At 36.1% G+C, this 25347-nt stretch overlaps 1 protein-coding gene across 1 annotated transcript; it reads right to left on the bottom strand.

Moving 5' to 3' along the window:
• Positions 1-23328: 23328 nt before the first annotated feature.
• LOC125237561 lies at positions 23329-24018 on the bottom strand. Its single transcript, XM_048144689.1, has 2 exons — positions 23834-24018; positions 23329-23691 (listed from the first exon to the last, which is right to left on the bottom strand). Exons 1-2 carry the CDS (start codon positions 23920-23922, stop codon positions 23478-23480), a joined length of 303 nt encoding a protein of 100 aa, XP_048000646.1. The 5' UTR covers positions 23923-24018; the 3' UTR covers positions 23329-23477.
• Between the last annotated feature and the right edge of the window lie 1329 nt (positions 24019-25347).

Here is a 25347-nt window from a genome sequence, read left to right on the forward strand (position 1 = left end):
AAAACGCCCCTGTTGCATAGTACCGACGCTGGCAGCATTTCCTCGCTGGATCGTCAAGCTAATACGCTGAGCGAGGAAGCTACCAGCTCTTCGGTCGCCGTTGGCGTCTCATCTGTAACTTAGATCCCTTTTATTTATCTAAAATAAATGGATACAATTATCTATGTTTATACATCTACATTTATTGTTAAATAGTTATCCTTTATGAAGGACGTTTCTAAAAAACTTTTGTTTGTTTCAATTGTAAGAGTTAAACGTAGGAAATGAAACGGTAATTAGATCTCCGGGTTATTTACACTTTACAGGTTTTTCCTGGATTTCTCTATTGCAGAGATAAAATTTAAAATGCATTTTTAGGGTTCCGTACCTCAAAAGGAAAAAATCCGTCCGTCCGTCTGTCAAGACCCTTTTTCTCAGGAACGCGTGGAGGTATGAAGCTGAAATTTATATCAATTACTCAGGTCTACTGTCCCTTGAAGCTGTGAAAAAATCAAACTTCTAAGCCAACGCAATCAAAAGATACAGCCGTTTATGCCGCAAATTTTCGACACTTGCAAGGGAATCAAAACCTACAGGGTGCTTCCCGTGAACTCAGAATCTTGAAATTTGGTACGAAGCAACGTCTTATAGCATAGATAAAGGAAAAATTACGAAAACCATAAATTTTTAATTTTGTACGGAACCCTCGGTGCGCGAGTCCGACTCGCACTTGGCCGGTTTTTTTTTAAACGCGTTGTTTTAGATCAAATTATCCCATAATTTTTTTTTCAAGTGGCTCATTTCATGTCAGGTCGAAACTTCGGAGTGCCACCTGTGCTGAAAAACGTCGTACGATACACGTGCGAAAAGCTTTTTTAAGCGGAGATAGTTGAAGGGATGGAGAGTGACATAGGCTACGTTTTGTTTCTTTAGAAGCTAGTAGAAAATACATTTGTCAATATTCGTGTCTGACAATTAGGACTAAGTAGACAAACATGTCTGGCTTCTGAGCCTATTAAGGCGTTATTAATTTTAGTAATCAGACGAGTAAGTTAGGCAAACTAATTAACATCCAGCACTAACGTAGCATCGATTTCACTGTCTAATATAATATATGTTGCGTTGATATATCGTATACATATATATTTATATATAAAGTCATTGATATGTATCCAAATATATTGTGTACCTACCAGTGGCGGCTGGTGAAAATGTCTGCTAGGCAACTGAGCAAAAAGAATCCTACCTTAACATTAGGTACTTTACTAGTAATCAATTTTAGGCAAGCCGGTGGGAATCGGTTATTTATTTTATCAAGTTAATTATTTTATCAACACACAGTATTATTTATCTTATTTTAAAACTCGCCTTTCGGCTCGTTTCATAAAACAACACTCGTGTTTTATTGACTCTCATTATGCACTAGTCACATACGTAACTAACTGTATTTTTGTAAACAATTTTTACAAGCTTTTATTCTACTTTCCTTGTTAGTATGTTAGCGTGCGTCAAAACGTAGAAGCTGAATTTGACCCACTTCCCGGTTTCCGATTGAGCTGAAATTTTGCACACATACACGTGACAATGCAATATTATGGTATCATGGAGCTGATCTGATGATGAAGCAGAAAGGTGGTCATATGAACTCTCTTATGAAACGTCGTATCCCCATCTAGTAAGGGGTTTTTATAAACGTCTCGGAGAGCAGTAGATGACTGTTGAAAGAAAGGTACAGTCGGCGATAAAAGCTTGTACCAAAATTGATTTTTTTGCAAAAAACTTATTTTTTGTCCTTTCAACATCCATTTTGGTTTGTGTGTTTGTTAAAAAGGGAAAAAAATGAGCAGTGATTTGTAATTTAATTTTTTATGAATTAACCTTCTCAAAATGTCGTTTTAAACTTTTATCGTTTAAAATAATATCATCTTCAGCACTTACACAAGTAAAAACAAATTAAACACGTTTCAAGATAACTTAACATCTTACATGCAGATAAGTTGGGAGAACTAATCATCGTGTCTACCTCTAATTGCTATCGATCGACAATCAAGCCAAAACTTCATTCCCCTATTTCATAAAAAGTCGTATTTTCTTGAGCAAATCATGTCACTTACGTCTTTCTTATACTTACAGGTCGCTCGTATTACACAAATGACGTATCTCCTTAAGAAAGTCTATGGTCGTTACGTCCTTTTTGTTTTACAGAGGGGATTAGTCTGGCAACCTGTGCCTGTAAAATACGATTGGATTCGTATTACGCGACGCATCGGAGCGCAACTTGGTAATGAGTATATAAATTTTTAGGTTATTTCTGAAGAGGAAGAGAATCGTAAAAGATTATGTCATTTTATTAAAATCTAAGGTCGATGCGTTTTGCTTCAGATAGTTCTTTGCTTGGTATTTATACCTATCTATCTAGGTACATAATAATATCAGACATAGTAAAGGTTGCTCGCTCAAATATTCTAGTAATTTAATACTCTTTGCCCTAAATAGTGTCCATATAGGGTAACTATGGTTGCTCTTTTCCTGTAAGGTACAGCGGGGCAAATCTCGACTGGGGGACAAATTTAACGGGTACCTAATTTTTTCCCTGTTTTACAATGTCTGCATTATTAAATAGAGTGTCCACCTGTTATATATGGTGGGCGTGTTCAGTGAATACATGTAGAACTCAACATCATAGTGTAATAATGGAAAAAATGGATTAGGTATAATACTGTACCTTAATAAAAAAGTCGACACCACATTGTTCAATAATATTGATTTTTTTCTCGCAAAAGCAGCAGATTTAAATTTAAAAAATCGAGCGAACCGTGCGTGACAACTCGCATTATTAGGTCTGGCAACAAAAAGTCCGCTCAGACCATAGACCCAACGCCGAATGCCAATTATTGCACTCTGGATTTGCTCGACGCTTTACCACGCTGTGATTGACTGGCAACCCCTTTACAAAACGACGTAACAGCCAATACACCCAATAGTGTTATAATAAAGTAAAAAGTCGTATCTCTATAGCTTCAAAATCACATATGCCTTTTTACTTTACGGCGACAGAGGACATACGTCAGTTCCAATATGCGTATTGACGATCAACAGTGCAAAAAAGACCTAAAAACAGATGCGTCCAAAGGACATACGTCCATTGATTCGATGTACGTTTTGACTGACATTCCTGTGCAGTGCTGTTATTGTCACCATTTACAGAATACGCAAGCATATGCCTTGTAAAACCAGCTTCAAACTGAGCTGAAAAATCAATACAGACTGCATATAAGTTACGTTCAAAGTTATATTGGTTATTTGTGGTGATCCTAATAGCGCAGAGGCGTCAAAGTTGCGAATTTCCGATGTCCATTGTTTTTTGTAGTCGAGTTACTTTTTAGTATACTGTAGCATAGTTTTAGTTGTCTAACTGTTGCAATGGCGGCGTTTTTGTACGGTCTGTACAAAATGCTCGAACTGATTGGGAATGCAATATTTGATACAATCATAAATAATATGTATAGTCAACCAATTGGAACCCTAGGCCACTCTACAACCATGTCAAAATGACAAGCAGTAAGAGATCTCTTATAATTTGATTAATAACGTCACTATGACATAGTTCTACAGTGGCCTAGGGTTCCAATTGGTTGACTGTACAATCAACCAATTGGAACCCTAGGCCACTCTACAACCATGTCAAAATGACAAGCATTAAGAGATTTCTTACAATCTGATTTATAACGTCACTATGACACAGTTCTACAGTGGCCTAGGGTTCCAATTGGTTGACTGTACACATGTGAGTCTCGGTAGCTATATTTATAAATAGAATACCTAGAATGTGCTCATCAAATTTATTTTAATATTGTAGGTCTCGAACAACGACGAAATTTTAAATTCGTAATTAGTTTTTATTTTTATTTTTTATATATGGTGATTGCTATTAACAAAAGAATTTCCACATAAAGACGTACCTCCATACGAATTTCAAGAAAATACGGCTTTTAGTACGGCACGTGAAAAATACGATCTTCAGAGTTTTTTGACTTTTTTGTACCATTTCCAACGGAACATGCACACAATTTGTTTTAGTTTCAACGATGCGCCGTTTGATAGTGTCCGGTTTTAACTAGATATATACAATATTGCTGTTGGAATTCTGCTTTTTATTACGTTAGTATGGGAACTTGTTTATTTAGCAAGTTTTTAATTTTTTTGGATCGTATTTGAAACAAAAAAATCATGATATTGAACAATAAATTGTTGATTTTTTCATGTACAGTGCAGTGCAGTACAGTCAACATAATATGACGATGTTGATGGGACCTAGCAAGTAAAACATCTTAAACGGGAAAATAAACTAACTTAAAGTTGCAGAGGCCGGCGTAATATGCAGAAAATCGTATTAAACGTGATCATATTGTACAGTGTCTACTGTAATTTTTTTTTATGAATTATGAATTATTCAATAAACGTCAAACTTAAACAACGAGTTAGTAGGTATCGGTATGATATTTGGAAAAACATCTATTATTGTCTTAAAGGAAGCAACCACCTACGTTGATAACAAAAATAACTCTCAAACGAATGATTATCTATTATATTTACGAAGCTAGAGCATTTCATATCATCCGTTCCGATAGAATCTTCCTTTGACCTCATATCTACATCCGATGTCGGATCGGATAAAATGAAAACGTTAATGGTTGTGTACTTTGTACAGGATCACATAAAGAAAAATAAAATGTAAATCTTTCGATAATTCGGTGCACATATTTTAAAGAACCCAAAATCCGCTTTAAAAGTAACTCCGCATAATTCCCGTCGCCATTTTGTTAATAAAAAGTCGTAAGTGACTTTAACTGTGCAATATTTCAGTACCGCTCGTAAAACCCCCTTGTTACGTAGGTACACCCTTACCTTTATGTGGTGCAACAAATAATATAGCTATAATAACAATCTGCGTGCTAGATCTCGCCGGAAATCATTTACGCCAATAATGTTGCAAGCTAGTGACGTGTTTTATCGATATCGATAGATTGCATTAGTGCGTCGTATTTTTTTTCACACATACAATTATCATTACAGGATGAACCCAATGCGATATTGCAGTAACAAATTAAAATATAAAACAAAGAACTTATACACGTATATACAATGTAAATTTTACCTATTTACTACTTCTTCATTATAACAAAGAGGAAATAACGCTACCTTTGTGAATTCACTCATCGTACAGGAAAACATGTCTATATTAAATTATAAAAAGAGTCCCATGTCCTGTAATGTCTTTGATTATTTTCATAACCTAGATGCAAATTCGCTATCAACTCCCATGCCCGGAACATACAATATAGTACATAGGTACTTACATATTACGTATATTATGTACTCTTTAGTGCATACCTCAATTACAAAAACAACACCCGAGTACAGTTTGGAATATTCCATATCAGATTAAGATTATCACAAACATATCACTGACCGTTTCTGTAGACAATTTTACAATCAGTTCTTTAATTGCATCGGAGATTGGTATCATGTCCGTGTCAACATAATAGTTTACAAATACAGAATTTATTCAAATAAAATGTAGTTGTATATATTGTTTTAATAATTTTATCTATTACGGTCTAAGCTAATGTAATAGCTTATCTGTTTATTTATTTAATCTTTATTGCACAACAAAATGAGGTACAAATGGTGGACCTAACGCCTCAAGACATTCTTTCTACCAGTCAACCCAATCTCAAATGAGTGAATTAAGCGTCAGTTTATTAGTTGAAACATTTCAATCTAAAAAATATCGATAATATTTTGTCACTACCCTATTGCAATATCGTTTCCCTTCAGGTGATTTAAGGGGGAAAGGCATGCTTACTTAAAACGCCCTATCTTCATGAAACATAAATGTTCTTTACTTCCTTTATAATTTTATCGAATGTCGATAAATAATATTCTACATGAGCGTCACTATTAATGAAATGACTTTAAAACTTGAAGACTTGACTCCTTTAAATAGAAAATTATACTGAGCTGTATTAATAATTATTTACATGCAAGCTTTTGCCCGCGGCTGCGCTCGCGTTAGAAAGAGACAAAAGTAGATTATGTCACTCTCCAGCCCTTCAACTATCTCCACTTAAAAAATCTCGTCAATTCGTCGCTCCGTTTTGCCGAGAAAGACGGACAAACAAACAAACACACACTTTCCCATTTATAATATTTGTATAGATTATCGAATCGACGTTTTATAGTACATATTTGCAAACTAATGCGGAAAGAATCGCCATAATGTACTGTAAAACTATGTGTGTAGTGAATAAAAGTCAAATCAACCCTTGATTTTCAAGCGTGCAATAAAAGAAAATCTCTTTTAGTCCCGAATCCCAATTCTAACAAGCAGGAAATAACGACAAAGGACTGTCCTAATGACTCCCTTGTTACACTTCCTGATTTTTGGACACCCTACTCACTTTCCATGTATTTACACGAACGTGTACTGAAATCTGACGAAAACAGGTACAGTCAACCAATTGGTACCCTAGGCCACTGTAGAACTATGTCATAGTGACGTTATAAATCAGATTGTAAGAAATCTTTGAATGCTTGTCATTTTGACATGGTTGTAGAGTGGCCTAGGGTTCCAATTGGTTGACTGTACCTTGCTACGCGGGATGATTCGAAGACATCTATCTAAAATGGTATATTACGATACAAGTGCTAAAAAAGGAAGTTCTAAGTCCTTTTCGCACGTGTATCGTACGACGTTTTTCAGTACAGATGGCCCTCGAAGTTTCGACCTGACGAGAAATGGACCACTTCTCGCACTAGTGGGTAAAAAAGCACCACCTGTATTTAAAAAATCATTTTGAAAGGAAACAATACGTTTTCAAATGAAATGTATTTTTATTTAAGGTGACTAGTATATTAAGCGCTTTGGTTTACACTGTAATGCTCATGTATACTGAAAAAAATTAAATTAAATGAAAAAAAAAAATTAAATGTACTCTAAGTGCGTTTTCACATTATCCGATCCGATATCGGATGTCGGACCGATATCCCATACATTGCAGGCGCCATCTTGGATTTTTTCTATTGAAATCCTTCCGACATCCGATATCGGATCGGATAATGTGAAAACGGCCTAAGGCTTACCCCCTTATTCATAAACGTTTACTAAAGTTAACAAGCTGATAAAAATCTTTTGTCCCTTTCCGACGTATTGCTGTGATAGAAAGGGACAATCCCCTGATGGGATGGGATGGGATGTGATAGATAGGGGAAATCTTTAATAGTTAAGATTAGTAGTTAAGAAAAAACATGTTATTTGTAATTATTTATAGAAATAAACAGTTTAAATTTAAAAAAATTTTTTACCGATTTTTATCGGCTTGTTAATAAGGAAGTTAAGCGTTTTGTGTAAAGTGATTTATTTTTTACTTACGGCGTTTTTTATGTTTCAGGTACTTATTACGATCAATATTACCTCAGGACACGATGTGTAGCCAGTATGTCACGTAAGATCTAAATTTTAAAGTATTGTTACCTTTTTAATCCCACTCACGACAAGGTATCATAAACTTTAGTTATTTGAGTAAGATACAGCGGGGCAAATGTCGACTGGGAGGCAAATGTAACTGGTCCATTTTTTTCATGTTTCCGTGTTCAAACGATACAAGTAGAACTCAACATCATAGTGTAATAATGGAAAAAATGGATCAGTTACAATTGCCCCCCAGTCGAGATTTGTCCCGCTGTACCTTACAGAATAAAGTTTATTCCATTCTAAACACAGCTTCAATATAAACCTAATGCACCAAACGTTATGATAGCAGAGATTACAGAACATATTTTTGTATTAACAGTATGTTTGTATGTTTGTACGTAGTGCGCTTAAATACGCCCGTCTCGGGGCTCCCGCTTAGTCGCTCAGATTGCAACTTAGGGTTGCCACTCGATAGAATTATGTATTGCATTTTTATAAATTGGTCAGACAATTACCTTTTCCACAATAACTACTAGAAAATGTGGGATACACTGCCATAAGATAATTTACACCAGTGAACCCTATCATTGTATGTAGTATTTCTCTATTACTAATAAAAATTGTCTGCAATTTCGTATAAAGATTAACATTATAAATGGAGATGGACTTTCCTCATGTCTTAGGAAATGACAAGTGTGTACTTATTACTTTCAGCTTCTTTTCTTACGTTTACATGTTGGTGTTCACAGGCCATTACGGGGTCAAAGGAATTTTGGCCAAGATGGGACACGCCGACAACACTGATTGTCGCATGTGTGGCGAAGAGGAAGAGACCGTCAGACATTTAATGTGTGAATGTCACGCCCTCGCCAGACAAAGAATGAAGAACTTTGGAGCAGGCTACCTGGCACCGAAGGACTTCAGAGAGCTACCCATGAGCCTCATCATCCGATACGTGGAGATGGTCGAGAAGCTCCTGAATAGCTGAAGGATCTTAGGATCGTAGGGGGTAATTGCACAAAAGATCCCGATGGGTCGAAGTGTATCCGTAAGGGCCCCCGCAGATTTAAGATAAGATAAGATAAGATACGTTTACATTACAGAAAAAATCCGTCTTGCACAGTATAAATTACCATACTAAAACAATGCTATGTTATGTGCATAATGGTTTCAAAAGCTCATGTCAAATAGTTAAAACAATGTAATAAGTTTTTTTGCCAAAAATTCATTTTTGGCACCAGCTTTCATCGCCGCCGATTGTACCTTTATTTCAACAGCCATCTACTGCTCTCCGAGACGTTTCTAAAAATCTCTTACTCGATGGGGATACGACGTTTCAAAACAGAATTCCTATGACCACCTTTCTGCTCCATCATCAGATCAGCTCCATGATACCATAATATTGCATTGTCACGTGTATGTGTGCAAAATTTCAGCTCAATCGGAAACCGGGAAGTGGGTCAAATTTAGCTTTTACGTTTTGACGCACACTAACATACTAACAAGGCAAGTAGAATAAAAGCATGTAACAAGATGGTGCCTTAATATTTTCATATTTTTGAAGGATCAGCAAAAACAATTAGTCAGGAAAGCATAATTTACTTTGCAAATCTGAATTTCTCGAATTTTTAATAGTTAAAATATGTTATTTATTTTATCAAAGTGGCAACCCTACAAAGATGTACGCTTGACAGAACTACGTCAATAGGCCCGGATAGGCTCACACAGACACACACACACAAACCTTTTTACAAGTGTGCGAATCCGTCTCGCTATAGAAATCTTGAAGATTTTTTTGCCAAATTGATTTCCTTTTTTGTTGACATGATATTTTGTGTTATCCCTATAGGGGTGGTGATAAGTTGGCAAGTTAATATTATACCGCTATTTCATTTAATAGTTAAGTATTTACACTATCGTGGTCGATTAGTAGCGTGCGAATTTCACATATTTTTTGCAACAAGCATACGGTCCGCCTGATGGAAAGCGGCCACCGTAACCTATGGACGCCTGCAACTCAAGGGGAGTGTCACATACGCGTTGCCAATCCATTAGAAACTTGTACACTCCTTATTTCGGTTTAAATATTGGCACTGAATTTAAGCAGTTTCATGTGCGCTGCCAACCCCTTTTGAGAATACAGGCCGGAGTTAATAAGTGTATCTGTTGACCCTAAGATTGACATTATAAACAAAATTTAAATTTTGAAACAATATCCCAACATATTGGACCGATTTTCATCAAACGTGGCTTCGAACACTAATTATGATTTCAAACAAAAAAAAAACTTAATCTAAATCGGTTCATCCGTTCGGGAGCTGCGATGTTACAGTCAGAAACACACATAAAGACAGAAACATCAAACTTATAACACCCCGTCGGTTTTGCGTCGCATATCGCAATTTTAGGTTTAGTAGAGGAGTTGTACGAGCATTTGTATGGGAGGGGTCATAATAATTCCCACAGAACCAAAGTTTGGTTTTTATAGTTTTTTGTGTGTGTCTTTTTGACATACTAAAAATATAGTAAAATATATTCATGCAAAATGCGTTTTTTCGACCGCCAAAAGTTGTATGAAAAAAATTCCTATATTTTAAACATCGTCTCTGGATGGTCTCTGGTATCAACTTATGGGGAATTAGGCGGCAAAAAAGTTTTTAACGTCGATGTTTATCAAAAATATAACAATTTTCCACTATTTAGATAAAATAAAAACAGATAAAAATCATAAATTTGATGAAGGGAAGTGATCGAAACATAAATTTCAGCAATATTTTTTTTTTCATAGATACTTCACCATGGTAAATACGGGTACGATCCGCCTGGTGATAAGCAGTCACGGTAGCCTATGACGTATGCCGCACTAGAGCCTCCACATGCGCGCTGCTGGCCCTTTAGGATACCTTTCCACCAGAGAACCGCTACGTGGATATGTTTGATATCCACCAATCATGCTCATTGTTCCACAAAGCATAGCGCTAGCACACACTGTGGGGTTTAGGAGGAATTTTCTCCTGAAAAAGCTCCGGATTTTTGCAGTTTTAGCGGTAACCGTATTTACCATAAACTTGTATTTTAGTGAGGTTTAATAAAAGAACATAAATTGTCGCATCCCAAATAAAAACTCTCGATAAAGTTTTATATCAAACACGAGAGAAAACCAAAACCTAATAATCATCGGTTTTTCTAGTCATAAATCTGCGCATCCTCACACCCTGATGGACCCGTATATGGTCGCACACTGCGGCTTCTTCAATCTAGCGTTTTCCCCGCCTAGCGCCAAGGTCCGCTTTCCTGCTCAGTATTCTCCACTTTGCCCGGTCTTCGACATCCTCAGGCTTGAGATTGTTCTCTTGCATGTCCGCTCCCACGACGTCCAGTTGTGCTAAAGGGTCAGAGACGATGTTTAAATTTTAAGATTTTTTTTTTTCATAGTAATTTTTCATACAACTTTTGGCGGTCGAAAAAACGTATTTTGCAGAAATATGTTATACTATATTTTTAGTATGTCTTAAAGACACACACAAAGAACTAAAAAAAACCAAACTTCGGTTCTGTGGGAATTATTATGACCCCCAACGCTATATCTCCTCTACTAGTTGTTCGATTCGGACTGACAACTTTTTGCAGTAGATACAAGTCTTGTAGACTTTCTTCTTGAAAAAAAAAAAACTATTTCCACCTAACACTGCAGTATTATATAAAGATCTTCAGCCAGCAGGGTGATTCCAAAACGCCTGCCCCCCACTTGCAGGGGATTAAGGTATCCTTTCATAGGAAATATTGCAGAATGTGCGTTTAATCTCAGCCTCTACACGCTTCGGTTGCGTTTCTGTACGAGCTACCACTCAAAAATATGTAATAATTTTTCGTCTTTATTCCAATGGGGTAAGATGAAAATCTGTGTAATTCTTGGCCGTTATAGAAAGCAAGGATCTGTAGTCAGAAATATGGATGCATTTTTCGCCTTATAACGACAGCGTAAGGTGGAAATTTGTAAAGATTTCTTTGAAAATGAGTTGGTAGTGTTGCATTTTGAAATTGGAAGCCTGATTAGTGGAAGAAAAAGAGAGGTTTTTTTTGTTGTGATTGTCGTTGAAAATCTCGAGCCTTTTCATCTGTATAATGAAGAAGTATCGTAAGGTTCAGCGAGGCAAATCTCGACTGGGGGGCAGATGTAACTAGTCCATTTTTTACAGTATTACACTATGATGTTGAGTTCTACATGTATCCACTGAACACGCCTTCCATATATAACCGGTGGACACTATTTTAACAATGCAGACTTTGTAAAACATGGAAAAAATGGACTAGTTACATTTGCCCCGCAGTCGAGATTTGCTCCGCTGTACCTTACCTAAGGCTTTTTTCAGCACAAAAATAATAATTATATTTGTGTTTGAATAAGAACGTTTTAGGTACTCCAAAATAACATTCATTCATACATTTTCCGTAACAGATCCTTTTTGGTTTTAGGATAGGAAAATTGACAAACTAAATTAAGAATCGAGGGTTTTCAGGACCAGAAACGTTATTTAACTAGAATATTTTATTATTTTTAAAGTATAAAATAAATTAAAAAGCGAAGCTAAAATTTAGCTTACTTTACATTTAATGTAGGCACAGCTATGAATTAGAATAGATATGACTTGAAATAGTTATTTGTTATACAAGGGGGCAAAGTTGTATTTTAACGCCGAGTGTGGAATTGAAAAACGAGCAAGTGTAAGGATTCTATAGTTGAACCACGAGCGAAGCGAGTGGTTCGAGAATAGAATCCTGAACTTGCGAGTTTTTTAACACACGAGAAGTAAAATACATTTGCACCCGAGTGTAACACAAAACCTTTCCCCTCACTATAGCGAGGAAACTACAACGCAAAAAATGCGTTTATCACTGCTTCCAGTAGTTCCATAGGTGGTAAATCATCTTTATTACTAGATTCACCTACTTTTAGCAATTTTAAAGCAGTTAATTTGACTTTATTCAAGGTCAAATTACTTTACCCACTAGTGGATAAAATGCGGTTTTACCCGCTGGTATTAAAGGACAAAACACATGTTTCCGAGCTAGTGAGGGGAAAAATAATAAACTGAAATAGATATAATACACGAAAGAAAACAAAAATTGTAAAATAATTTGATTTGTTCCTTCGTTGAAAAATAATAGTTTATAACTTAACATGGCACTCAATTTTAAATAAAGATGATGTAAAGGTATATTACACATTACTTAAAAAGAGGTATAATATTCTGATAGTGGGTAGTAGCAAAATATAAAGGAATAGGGAATTCGTCAGCTAAGACTATTAATCTTATTGTCTTATTATACAAAATCGAATAGTTACAAAAAGCATTAGGAAACTATTGAGACTAACAACGAACTGCACTAAGCATCACACCTACGTAGGTGTAGAGACTTATATAATTAAGGACTGTTAAGTCTCAGTCCGATGTTTAGTTGAAGTTTTGTTTTGAGTCAGTGAGCCATAGGTACTTCACAGGTACTCCTATGGCTCACTGATAGTCAGGTAAGTTATCTTAACTCTGGTTAAGATCCTTAACCTTTCTCTAGATATTATTTTATTTGTTGTTTATCGTTTCATAGTAGGTACATGTAGGTATTATGTATATAAGTAGCTGTATATCTTATAAAGTATATGTGTAAGTTCATCCTCTCATTATAGTATTTAATGATAATAGTTTTAATTTGTAAATACATAGTAGAAAAGAAAGTGATAACTGATAATTTTTTTCTGTCATGATGCCTGCATCAAATGTTTATTTTTGACCCAGTGGTTGACTGGTAGAGAATGCCTTAAGGCATTATGGCCACCATTTGTACTTATCTTTTATGTGCAATAAAGAATAAATAAATAAATATTGAGTCGATGAAATCTATCTTTCGTTGGTTATGATGCTTACAATTCCTCTGGAGATAGTGATCTTGTAACGGGTCAATCCTAGTATTGCACAAATACGAGTACCATTAATATTTCTGTTCATTCAACCTTTAGCGCTCCACTGAAAGAGCTGTACTATCCATAAAACCATTGTGTTAAAAATGTTTTTTTATTTGCTAAGCGCCATCGTACTACACAGTTAAACATACACAGTTATGTACCTAAAGTTAAGACAGGTTGTATAGCTTTTTCTTCTCCGAGTTGTCCTGCAAAAATTCCTACCCGCCGTCACTGGTATATACACGTGTCATCATATACGCGTGTTTTCGTGATGATTGACAGTCTATTATTTACATATCTCTGGCATGATGAAAAACAATATGGCCGAATATAAATCGGTGATCTGTCACAGTAATCTGCTTTAAGCTCAATCGTGCAAGCCTTTATTATAAATGATCTAATATACTGAACAACACACACCGTTTTAAAGAATGACAAATTGTGCGTCTAACATTTTTAATGGACTGGCTTACAAAAAAAATGTATACGTTTCAGAATATTGTGATATTATTCTATACTGTCATAAGTTACCGACAATATTTACCGACCTACGCCAGATCGAAGCACCTACCGACGCGACGTCAATATTTACTTTTTTTTTATGAGATAGGAGGCAAACGAGCAGACAGGTCGCCTGATGGTAAGCGATCACCGCCGCCCAGGGACACCCGAAACACCAGTTTTTTGGAGAAAGTTTCTTGCGGATTATATTTTTTAATACTTTTGACGAATATAAATATTATGAATGTCTGGTGTAGTGTGGACGAAGTTTGTTACAATAATTAATTTCTCTAAACTTACGTATTTTTTGTGGTCTGTGGTCATTTAAAGATTATTACATTAGGGAGTTGGATAACCTGGAAGTCTAAAGCCACACATTTAAAAGTGACTTTTTTTTCATTCTTCTTCTTCAACCCAGCGTTTTCCCGGCCTAGCGCCGGGGTCCGCTTTCCTGCCGCTTTTCATTAATCTTATATATTTAAGTTTGTACTTATAAAATATTCAATAATATTCATACAGCCGAAATGTGAAACCATATCATTTCTTCTTACAGCTAAGCAAATAAGAGTCCAAACCAAAATCAAACCAAAATCTAGAAAATAACTTTGCCAATCCGCGAATATTCGCCGCACTATAAAATTAGAGGTACACAAAGACATTCGTTATTTTTCGTATCTCTGTGTCTCGACACTCGACTAAGATGAGCGATTCATTTGTAAGATTCATCTCCACGCAACCCGTATATCATGGAGCAGACTCCTTAATCACCGCCACTGTTTATTTATTAAGGAAAATATTTACTAGATTTATTAAAGTATGGAAGTGTACACTGTAGGCTTCCCATGAGTTTTTTAATCTTCTCTTCTTCAGTCGTTCCCTCAATGTTGAGGAACGTACACATGTACACACACATGGGACATGTTGCTAGGCAGAGTCATCACTCTGCCTAGCAACATGTCCCATGTGTGTGTACATGTGTACGTTCCTGCCTTCGCAGATGGACTAAAATGTTAACAGAATGGTGGCCGCTCAGAGATATAAGAAGCGCTTGGCATCCGTTAGCTCGTTGGGTGGACGACATCCGGAAAATTGCGGGTCACTAGGTGAGACTAGCTCAGGACCGGGACAAGTGGCGTACTAGAAGAGAGGCCTATGCTCAGCAGTGGGCGATAAAGGGCTGATATGATGATGATGATGAGGATCGTGACGTCATGTCATTCTGTTGAAGACTAGGTCCCTCCATAGGCATGTGTTCCTCGCCAAGCGCATGGCCTCATGCAGTTTTAATCGCATGGGTGCAGTAATTTGAGCACACCATCTAGTAGGGGGAGGAGCCTGAGGTCTCGTGCCTTCAACTTTGCCCGTCATAATTATTCTCTCCAGGCTATCTGGCGGGCAACGGGAGATGTGACCGAAATAACGAAGGATTTGGTCCTGGCAAATTGTTGGCAGCCGGCGCTTTATTAGTTTTTAATACCTTATATGTAGTCTGTATCTGTAGGTAGGTCAATAAATATAAACAGAATGTACCCTCAAAAAGCTCAAACCAGTTGAAGGATAAATGAAAAGATTACACGACCAAATAAGGTGGTAATGAATCGCTAAGTGACAGATCCGCTTGATTTTGTATTTAGTTGGTTAACTAACAAAATAAATTTTGTAACTTGTAACTATCCGAAAATGTACAAATTATAATATAATATATAACATATTATGTTTACGTTTTTTTTAATACCTTAAAATTGTAAAATTTCGCATAACCTATGGCGTCATCCATATATTACGTCACAGTGTAAGGGGGGGGGGGGGTCATACTAAATGTGACAATCCCAGTTAAAGGGATACAAAAAAGCGTGACATAGGAGGGGGGAGGGGTCCAAAAACCTGAAATTTGGTGTGACGTAATATGTGGATGATCCCTATAGTAAACCACAAAAGTACCTACTTAAAATTAAATAAGTACGTATTTTAATAGAATTAATAAAAGAAAATATACCCCCAAGCCGTCAATCCATCATAATTATAAGAATACCGTCTAAATTAGAAGTCAATATTGACGGAAATAAATTATGGTTCAATGTTATTTGTTTTCAAATCGAGCGCACCAAAAATAAATGTCTCTGTTTCTATTGAAAATTGAATGAAGGACATTAAAGTAGGTAATTATTTAGTAACACGCGTAGTACCGTAGGTTTTGAGAATACTCTCTTATACTCTTAACAATAAAGTTGTTTACTGCTTAATAAATTATGATAATGACTGGTCTATACACCTTGCCACCTAAGTTTTGCCCCATCATAAGCGTAGACCTAGCAACTACCTGACCAATAAGTCCCCTTTTATGTGTTATCAACTTCTGCCGCTGACTGTATTTACACCTACCCACCCAAGTTTCAGTTCCAATCATTACCATACAACTAGCAACACCATATTGTTCTTATGTCATTGCAGGAAGGTACAAGAATAGTTCAAAGTGGGGTGTACATTTGCTAATGAGTTACCCACTGTATCGGATTTCAATTTGGATAATTAGTTGCTGGTATTATGTATCGATGAAATTGTAATTAATGTGTGATAGACAAACCTGTCGCCAGATTATATTAATATATTATCCGTTGGCTCGTCGGGTGGACGACATTCGAAAAACTGCGGGGCACTTCTGGATGAGATTAGCCCAGGACCGGGATAAGTGGCGTACACGAAGGGAGGCCTATGCTCAGCAGTGGGCGATTAATGGCTGAAATGATGATGATGATGATGATGATACACTAATGTATCAAATACACATAATTTGGGTAAGTATACTCCATCCTAGTGTGCTCTAAGAACAAATTAAATTATTTTCATAGAAAATATTTTAACTTGTATTTTTTTCAAGTAGTAACACTACTATTATGTTATAAACATTAAATAAATGTCATATACAAAGAAAAAGTGACCAAGGCCTCCAGTGTTCCGAGCTGGAATCGAACCAGCGTACTCCGCTTACCGGGCGAATGCCTGAACCACTGTTCTACCTCAGGGATGGCAGAGGGCGCCACGAGCCTTCGGGAATGTCATATACTTGGAAATTTCGACCCTTGCCTTCGTGCATTGATGGCCGAGTGGTTCAGGCATTCGCCCGGTAAGCGGAGTACGCTGGTTCGATTCCAGCTCGGAACACTGGAGGCCTTGGTCACTTTTTCTTTGTATATGACATTTATTTAATGTTCATCCTAGTGTGCATCAGCAATTTCCATCAGATGAGATTGTGGTATTGACCGTTTACGTTTTTTTTTACATACATACATACATACAATCACGCATGTATCCTTTAAAGGGGTAGGCAGAGCATAACTGTGTGAACTGGCATCTTCTGGGCGAGCTCACTCCATCGTAGGCCACGTCTTTGCCATTGGCTGGTCTGTGGTCAAGAGTAAGCCCATTTATAATAATAAAAAAAAAGTTTCAGTGCCACTCCTGACAATTAAGGGGTTGAAAGAAGCCTAAATTGTGACATTGCAGTGACAGTTTGCCAGCCTCTCGCCGACGACACAATCGTCTCGTTTTTTTTAACTCTAGAAATGTATTTAATACCTTGTAGTTACTTATGTCGAAATATTTCTCTCTTTACACAAAACACTAGACTCGTTATCCAAATATAATAAAAGGGGTATTATTATTAATTCCTCAAGAGCATATTGCATTGCACAGATAAATTACCCCTCTCCAAAATCATACCTGGAATCGTGAACAATTTACGAATTTCGAACGCTTTCATAATACCTCCCCTCGTTTCAATATTAAATTCGCCGATATAGCTATAGGGGGTTATTCTAAAATTACTCGCTATTACTTTCCTTTTTTATCCGATATCTTGTGCAGTCAGTGAGCTTCTATTCATAGATATTGCAACGGTAGGAAAAAGTGTTTGTTGTGTTTTTTAGTCTGTGATTAATTTTGGTTGCTAAGGTTTTATTTTTGTGCTATAAAATAGCAATGAAAAGGGGTGGATAAACTAAAATGATACCTATCTATATAAGGTAAAACAACATATTTTTGACACGTGTATTGACAATTATACAGAAACCGCTATTTTAAAGAAATTTTTGTATAACTGTTTGAAATATACATACATAATAGTCACGCCTGTTTCTCAGAGGGGTATGAAGAGACAATGAGTTTGCACTTGCTAACAATGCTAAATGCTATCAGAAGTATTTTAAACTTATAATCTATCTATCTATCTATCTATAGCAGCCTCTAAAGCGCCCGTCTTCGGACATAGGCCTCCTCTCCATTCCTCCATGCAGGCTTGTCGGTCCATTGCCATCCGCATCCAGCAACAACCTATAATCACATAAGTTTTTTTTTATTAGGCATAATTTTCCTCTATTTATCAAACGTGGCTGTTCTTTTATGGATGAACTTTACTTTAAAAAGCGTTAAAAATTTTCCTCATACAAATTTTTCACCCTCAAGCTAATTCTCATATAATTGTTCTAAATAAAATTCCTCTTACATTAGTAGCAATAAATCGTCATTTCTTAATGCCTTTATTCAACGCCAGGGGGCGTTTCTGGCGCTCCGGGCGCCGGAAAGGGCTGTTCCTGAACCCCTGGGTTCCTAGCCAACGTCATAATCACTTAAGCTTCGTACACTAACTAATATGGCTCTGCGATCCAAAGAGAATCTTGGTCTTCAAAACGAGAGCACGCCACCTATTCCGATTCTGATCCTGCGCAGCTTCCTGCCAATTATCAGCTCGTACACAGTACGTATATAATAAAGACTATCGTACAGTATGGCCACTCCTACCTGCTGAAAGTGCCGCTTTCGGTTAACTCAGTTACCGCCTGTCAAAAACGCGACCAGTCGACCTGTCATATCTCACTCATGCAAGCATGGTACGCGTTCACCTACCCGAGCTTAGACTGTGTGCGTAGGAACACGCCTCTGCCTGCTGCGCCGCGGTCCCGGGTTCGAATCCCGGTAAGGGCATTTATTTGTATTGATAAGCACAGATATTTGTTCCTGAGTTATGGATGTTTTCTATGTATATAAGTATTTATATATCGTTATCTGAGTTCCCACAAACACAAGCCTTCTTGATCTTACCGTGGGCCTCAGTCAATCTGTGTAAGAATGTCCTATAATATTTATTTATTTTATTTAATCGCCATTTTCCGAGGTGTGCTTCGTAAGTAGCTCTCCCTAGTCTCCCTATTGCTCTTTTGTAGTGGTGCGACAGAGCCAGGCTGTTTCGATTGCAACGTAGCGCCAATTGTCACTTTGGCTAGGGCAGCAGGGTTCCGTATCCGGAAGTGACTGGGTCGTTAGCTAAATAAAAACCGTTGTGGCGACTTCTAAAGTTGGGGACAAATTGGAAGGAACTGTGGGAAAAAAGATATATAGGGAACGTTTACATTGGCTCATAACTTGTGGCTCACAGTGAAGTAAAAATACCAGTGCCCTGTTTCACAATTTTGACAATTGTCGCCACCCTGAACGTACAGAATTGTCAGTGTCAATGCCACTGTGGAGAATCAATAAGTAGTTTCTGATCGACCTTGCCCTACTACTACACATAATATTGAATAAAAAAAAACATTTATTTCAAGCCAATTATTGCTCATACAGTTTGATTACATGATTATAAAATAAATATTAAAATTAAAATCAAAATTATAATTAAATTACATTCTACCAGAATTTCTGTAAAAATTCCAAACGAAAAACTACTTATTGCACTTAAAAAAGCAGGAAAATTGTCTGTTTGTACTTTTCAACGTCACTTCTCTTTTGAAAAGACCCAATTACATCTTATCTTACAAATTCTTAAAGCTTCAACAGCAAAAAAGATTGAAACCTCAAAGATTTATAATAAAATTAAAATTCGACGATAACTAAACTCGAGTTACAAGAGTTAATTCGAGTTAAGTTTTTACGCGGTAATAAAAAAGGGACCACAGTAACGTTTAGCATAAATCTGCAATATTTAATGAACTTTCCTACGAAGACGGGTTTAATTCGAATAATATATTTACGGTATGCCCTCGGCCTTATCTGAAAGTTTTTTGTTAATAATTAAAAGTTATGTCTTTTGTGGAAGGTCCTTTCAAAATCTTCTGCAGGAAGTACGTTAGGATACATGTTTCGAAGACTTAAAAAAAAAACCCTATTAGGAATTTTATACATGCATAGTACGTTCATTCAGATTGTCAACACAGAAGAAGGTGGAACAATTACATTATTTTGTTTAAGTATACGAAAATGGTTAGTATCATTTTGTGGTTTGTCTTAACCAAGTTCCTTTAAAAAGAACAAAATCAATTACAATTTTTGAAAGTAATGGAATCATAGAACGTATACCGCAAATTGATACTAACGTTTTATGTGTATATTATACGTCTATAAAAATAAACAAATAAGTACGCAGATAAGCATTATATTATTTTATTTTGCAGGTTTCTTCCCATTTTATTAAACAAAACGATATCCTAGACATGGCAATTACAAAACTTCGGAAGTCGGAACATCAAATAGATAAAAAAAAATATTTTCTCGGTTATTAGGTACCTAGTTATGATTTAAACTAACACGATCTTCACTCATATTATTAATTTAATAATACCTAGTTATGAGTCAACATATAAATATTAATCTTCACAAAATAAATGTGTGTAGTCTTTAATGCCCGATAAACGCATATATATATTATTATTGACATCTATAAGATTGATGTCAAGAAAAAAACCATTATTAGAAAAATAAACCGGTTGAAAACTGGTAAAATTAACTTTAAAACCATAGAATTGAAAAAGCAGTAACTGACACATAATGATTTGTAGCTCATATTGATTAATGTCTATCTCATTAGAATAAATTAATTCGCTATGAATTTGGACAAAATTGATGACAGTCGAATAAACGTGGTCGATTTTAAAATCGATTAGTTGAATGTCAAGTTTGTATCGAATGATATTAATCGATTTGTTGTTTAGATACAATTTATTTGAATCGATCAATGTTGACGAGTTCAAGTAGTATTTTAGATACTACCGGAGTAGGGTTTTTTTTACAAAACAATTAAGTATAAAATAATACTTATTAACTTTAAAAAAAGCTTCTAATCTAAGAATGGGGTCTACAGATGCTACAGTCTACAGATGGTGAATGGGGTCTACTCCCGTGGGCAAATTACTTACCATACAAAATGTTGTTCTCAGTTTGATATTGCGGGTATCCATGAGTGACGGTTATCACTCTCCAAAAAGTGATTTGTCTGCATGTTTCCCACCTATATCACAAAATAAACAGATACTATGACTACACTGAGAGAAAATACAACCAGTTTTCATGTTCGTTCAACAAGTTTTTTGGTTAAAATAGCGCCTACGTGCTCTTTGGTTCAAACAACAAGCTACTTGTCATTTGAATCGGCAATATATTTGAATCAACAAGTCGATTTTATAAAAACAACCTGACACATCTTGTTTTAAACATACGTTTGGCTGATTCAAACGGATAAACCGCAACAAGTCGAACTTGTTAAATTCACAATGCAAATTTCTCTCAGTGTATAAACAGATTGTAATATCATTTTAAACATATTAAAACAAAAAACAATACAGACCATTCAAGTTCTCAAACGCCACTTAAAGTCTAAACAAAAATATTAACAAAATTCAACTAAAAGGCCAAAGAACAAAGTAATTATGGTTAACGTCATAACTCAAGTTAGAAAAGATTCGGGCTAAAGAATTAGGGACAAAGGAGGCCGTGTTAAAACAATGTAAATGGCGGGTTTTATACGTTGTACGGTGTAACTTATATGTATAATAAGGGAAGCGGGATGTTTTTAGCCCTTTTTATTTATACAAAAATCCCTATGACTCTTAAGAACAAATTAAATTACTTTCACAGAAAATATTTTAATTTGTATTTTTTTCCTAAATTTATTTTATCATCGATGGGCCTCATTTCCTTTCAACAGAATTCATTTCAAGCCACGTTAAAACTGCAATGTACAAAAGATATCGCAAACACGAACACATGTTGGTTTAGAAAACATCCCTAGGCGATCGGAGTCACGTTACCAATTAAGGGGAAGTTTGGTTTTCACTGCTTTCAGCAACAAAAGCAGTTTTTAACTAAAGCTGAAGGTAAAAATAGCTGGCTTGCACCTGAGTGTAGCGTAATCCAGGCTTTTAGGTTAAAAATAGTGTAGTTAAAACGTTATCAGACAAAACATTTAAAAATTCACGTACGACACAATGTACTTTAATAAAATATATAATTGGTTTTTGAACTATAATTGAATGAAAAAAAAAAAACGGCCAAGAGCGTGTCGGGCCACGCTCAGTGTAGGGTTCCGTAGTTTTCCGTATTTTTCTCAAAAACTACTGAACCTATCAAGTTCAAAACAATTTTCCTAGAAATTCTTTATAAAGTTCTACTTTTGTGATTTTTTTTATATTTTTTAAACATACGGTTCAAAAGTTAGAGGGGGGGGACGCACTTTTTTTTTCTTTAGGAGCGATTATTTCCAAAAATACTAATATTATCAAAAAAACCATCTTAGTAAACCCTTATTAATTTTTAAATACCTATCCAACAATATATCACACGTTGGGGTTGGAATGAAAAAAAATATCAGCCCCCACTTTACATGTAGGGGGGGTACCCTAATAAAACATTTTTTCCATTTTTTATTTTTGCACTGTCGGCGTGATTGAAATACATATTGGTACCAAATTTCAGCTTTCTATTACTAACGGTTACTGAGATTATCCGCGGACGGACGGACAGACAGACATGGCGAAACTGTAAGGGTTCCTTTTTGACTACGGAACCCTAAAAAGGATTCTAAATTCAATACTTAGGTAGATTCAGGAAAGGCCGCAGCACAGTGACAGCGCTTCTTGACGTTACCGACAACATACTCTGTTCACAGGATAAAGGCATGTGCACGCTGCTTGTGCTGCTTGATTTCTCTAGGGCATTTGACTGTATTAATATAGATCTGTTACTGTCGAAGCTTAGCTATTACGGACTAGATAATAGTGCCCTGCGTTGGTTTTACAGTTATCTCACCAAGCGGCACCAGTATGTGAAACTGTGCACAAGTGATGGATCCACTAAAGTTTCAGATAATATTGGCACCAAAACTCAGTTAAACAAGATCAGACCAACTAGAGACGTAATGTTATCAGGTGAACTAATAAAAAGAGTTTATGAGGCTCGTAACCTGGGATTAGTTATGGACAGCGAACTAAGATTTGAGAAGCATGTTGCGGAATCTGTCAGGACCTGTTTCTTTAGACTCAAACTACTCTACAACATACGGCCTTTTATTAACGAAACCTTGCGCATTCAATTGATTGAAACACTAGTTCTGTCTAAATTAAATTACATGGATTTGGTGTATGGCCCTCGGCTCCTATCAAAAACAAAACGGCTTATTCAAAGAGTACAGAATGCCTGTACCCGCTTCTGTTTCAATGTACCACCAAGAGCTCATGTCACGCCATTTTTGAATAAGCACAATATTCTTAAAATGCTTCACCGTCGCAAACTTCATCTGGCCAGTCTTCTTTTTGGCATAGTAAAACATAAATCCCCTTTATATCTCTTCGAAAAGCTGTCATGGATGTCCACTCGCAGGTCTCTTGCAGTACGCACTTGTAGTATACAGCTGATAACTCCTCGGCATGCGACAGCGGCTTTTCGTGGCAGCTTCAAGTACAATGCGACCAAGTGCTGGAACATCATTCCTCCGCCCCTCAGGAACCTACAAAGTGTAACAAGTTTTAAAACCAAATTTAAAGAACTTATACTCAAACACCAGCAGTCACAGGAAGTATTACGGCATGACACAAGTTATGTCTGATGTTCGATCTCTGTTAAATGTTAACATATTAAATAGTGCGTACCTGTTTTTCTGTCCTTTCCTCACTATCAAATGTAATGTAAATGTTCGTGTCCTGTCATAGTTTTGATTAGTCTGTTTCTTCTGTACCATATTTGAGGTTATGTTTCTATCCTGTAATTGTCTTTAAAGCCGTGTTTTGTTCTCTTTATATCTTCCGTAGTGTGCATAATATAAACTTGATATGATCACTCCACTTAATTGTTTTACCTAAACTTTCTCCTTGGTAACGGGAAAGCTATTAGATGTACATAATTATAAGTCTCCATGTTACGTTGCGTTGTTTTCAAATAATTTATTTTCTAATACCAAATATTTATTTTACTGTTTTTTATCACTTGTTTACATTATTTAATGATTTACCACTAATATTTATAGTTGAACTATCTATGTCATAGCGTAATGTAATAATTTATTATTATTGTGCTGTACGGTATGGCCATGTTGTAAGTAATGCAAATCATGCAAATGTCAATTGATGGAATAGACAAAATGGCGCCTTCAGTAAGGACGCGTTCAACTTACGGTAGGGCCGTACCGCGCGGCTGCGTTCGTGTCTCGCAAATGGTCTCGTCGGAAGATCAGCGCTGTCCTCCGGGTCGGCATTATGCTGAGACGGGACCATTTCGTGATAAACTTGTCCATCCCTTATACTTTTGTAGTTCTTAGCCATTTTATGCATAATGTGTAGTTTATTACGAATAAATGTTTTGATTGATTGATTGATTGATTGAGGTAATTACTCTGGGAACGAGCATCGAGTTACTAATCGATTATTTACTATTTTCTTTCACACACAAGTCGAATGTGATAAATTAAATCTCAAAGATAGCGTTCCGTCCGTTCCGTAGTTTTAAAGATTTAAGCATACATAGGGACATAGGGACAGAAAAAGCGACTTTGTTTTATACTATGTAGTGATAGTGATAGTGATACCATTTGAACTGTCACCGCATAGGGGAAGGTTGCCATCATTGGACCACTTAACTTCGCTGCTCTGTAATTTATAGATTTGATGTAAAAAAATAAAACTGGTTTGAGAAGTTTTAATTCTTGACATCTACTTATTAATTACCTGTATTCAAAATAAAAAAGTATAATAAATTTAGAGAAAAATCGTGAAAAAGTTTCATTAAGCTGTTGCCTTCTTTGGACCAGTGTCGCCTTCATTGGACCTCAAAGTTGACATCAATGAATCGTACCTCGATTTTTTAGCGCCACCTATTAAATATACTATCACACCTGTACTGATGATGCCTACAAATTTAATATTTTCAAAATGTGTATTGACGTATCATGATATTAAAATAAAGAAGCATGTCATTTGTTCTTATAAAAATAAGAACAAGCAAAAGGTATTTGGGGAAAATATGATTTTGGCCACTTCCAGGCTGCGAAACAGCGCCCTCTAGTTTTAAGCCTAAAAGGCCCATACATTTCAGGGGTACGATTTTTTGTATGGGCTTTGTCTGTCGAAGTAAAATGTGTAATCACAGTGCATAGACTGCCATCTCTCGA

The sequence above is a fragment of the Leguminivora glycinivorella genome, chromosome 21 (assembly GCF_023078275.1).
Source record: "Leguminivora glycinivorella isolate SPB_JAAS2020 chromosome 21, LegGlyc_1.1, whole genome shotgun sequence".
In the NCBI taxonomy this organism is placed as follows: domain Eukaryota; kingdom Metazoa; phylum Arthropoda; class Insecta; order Lepidoptera; family Tortricidae; genus Leguminivora; species Leguminivora glycinivorella.

Excerpts from the sequence above, each read along its gene's own strand:
- LOC125237561 (XM_048144689.1), bottom strand. The coding sequence starts at position 23,922 with ATGGTACAGAAGAAACAGACTAATCAAAACTATGACAGGACACGAACA. Across the intron at positions 23,692-23,833 it reads AGGAAAGGACAGAAAAACAG|GTTCCTGAGGGGCGGAGGAA; the intron begins GTACGCACTATT and ends TACACTTTGTAG.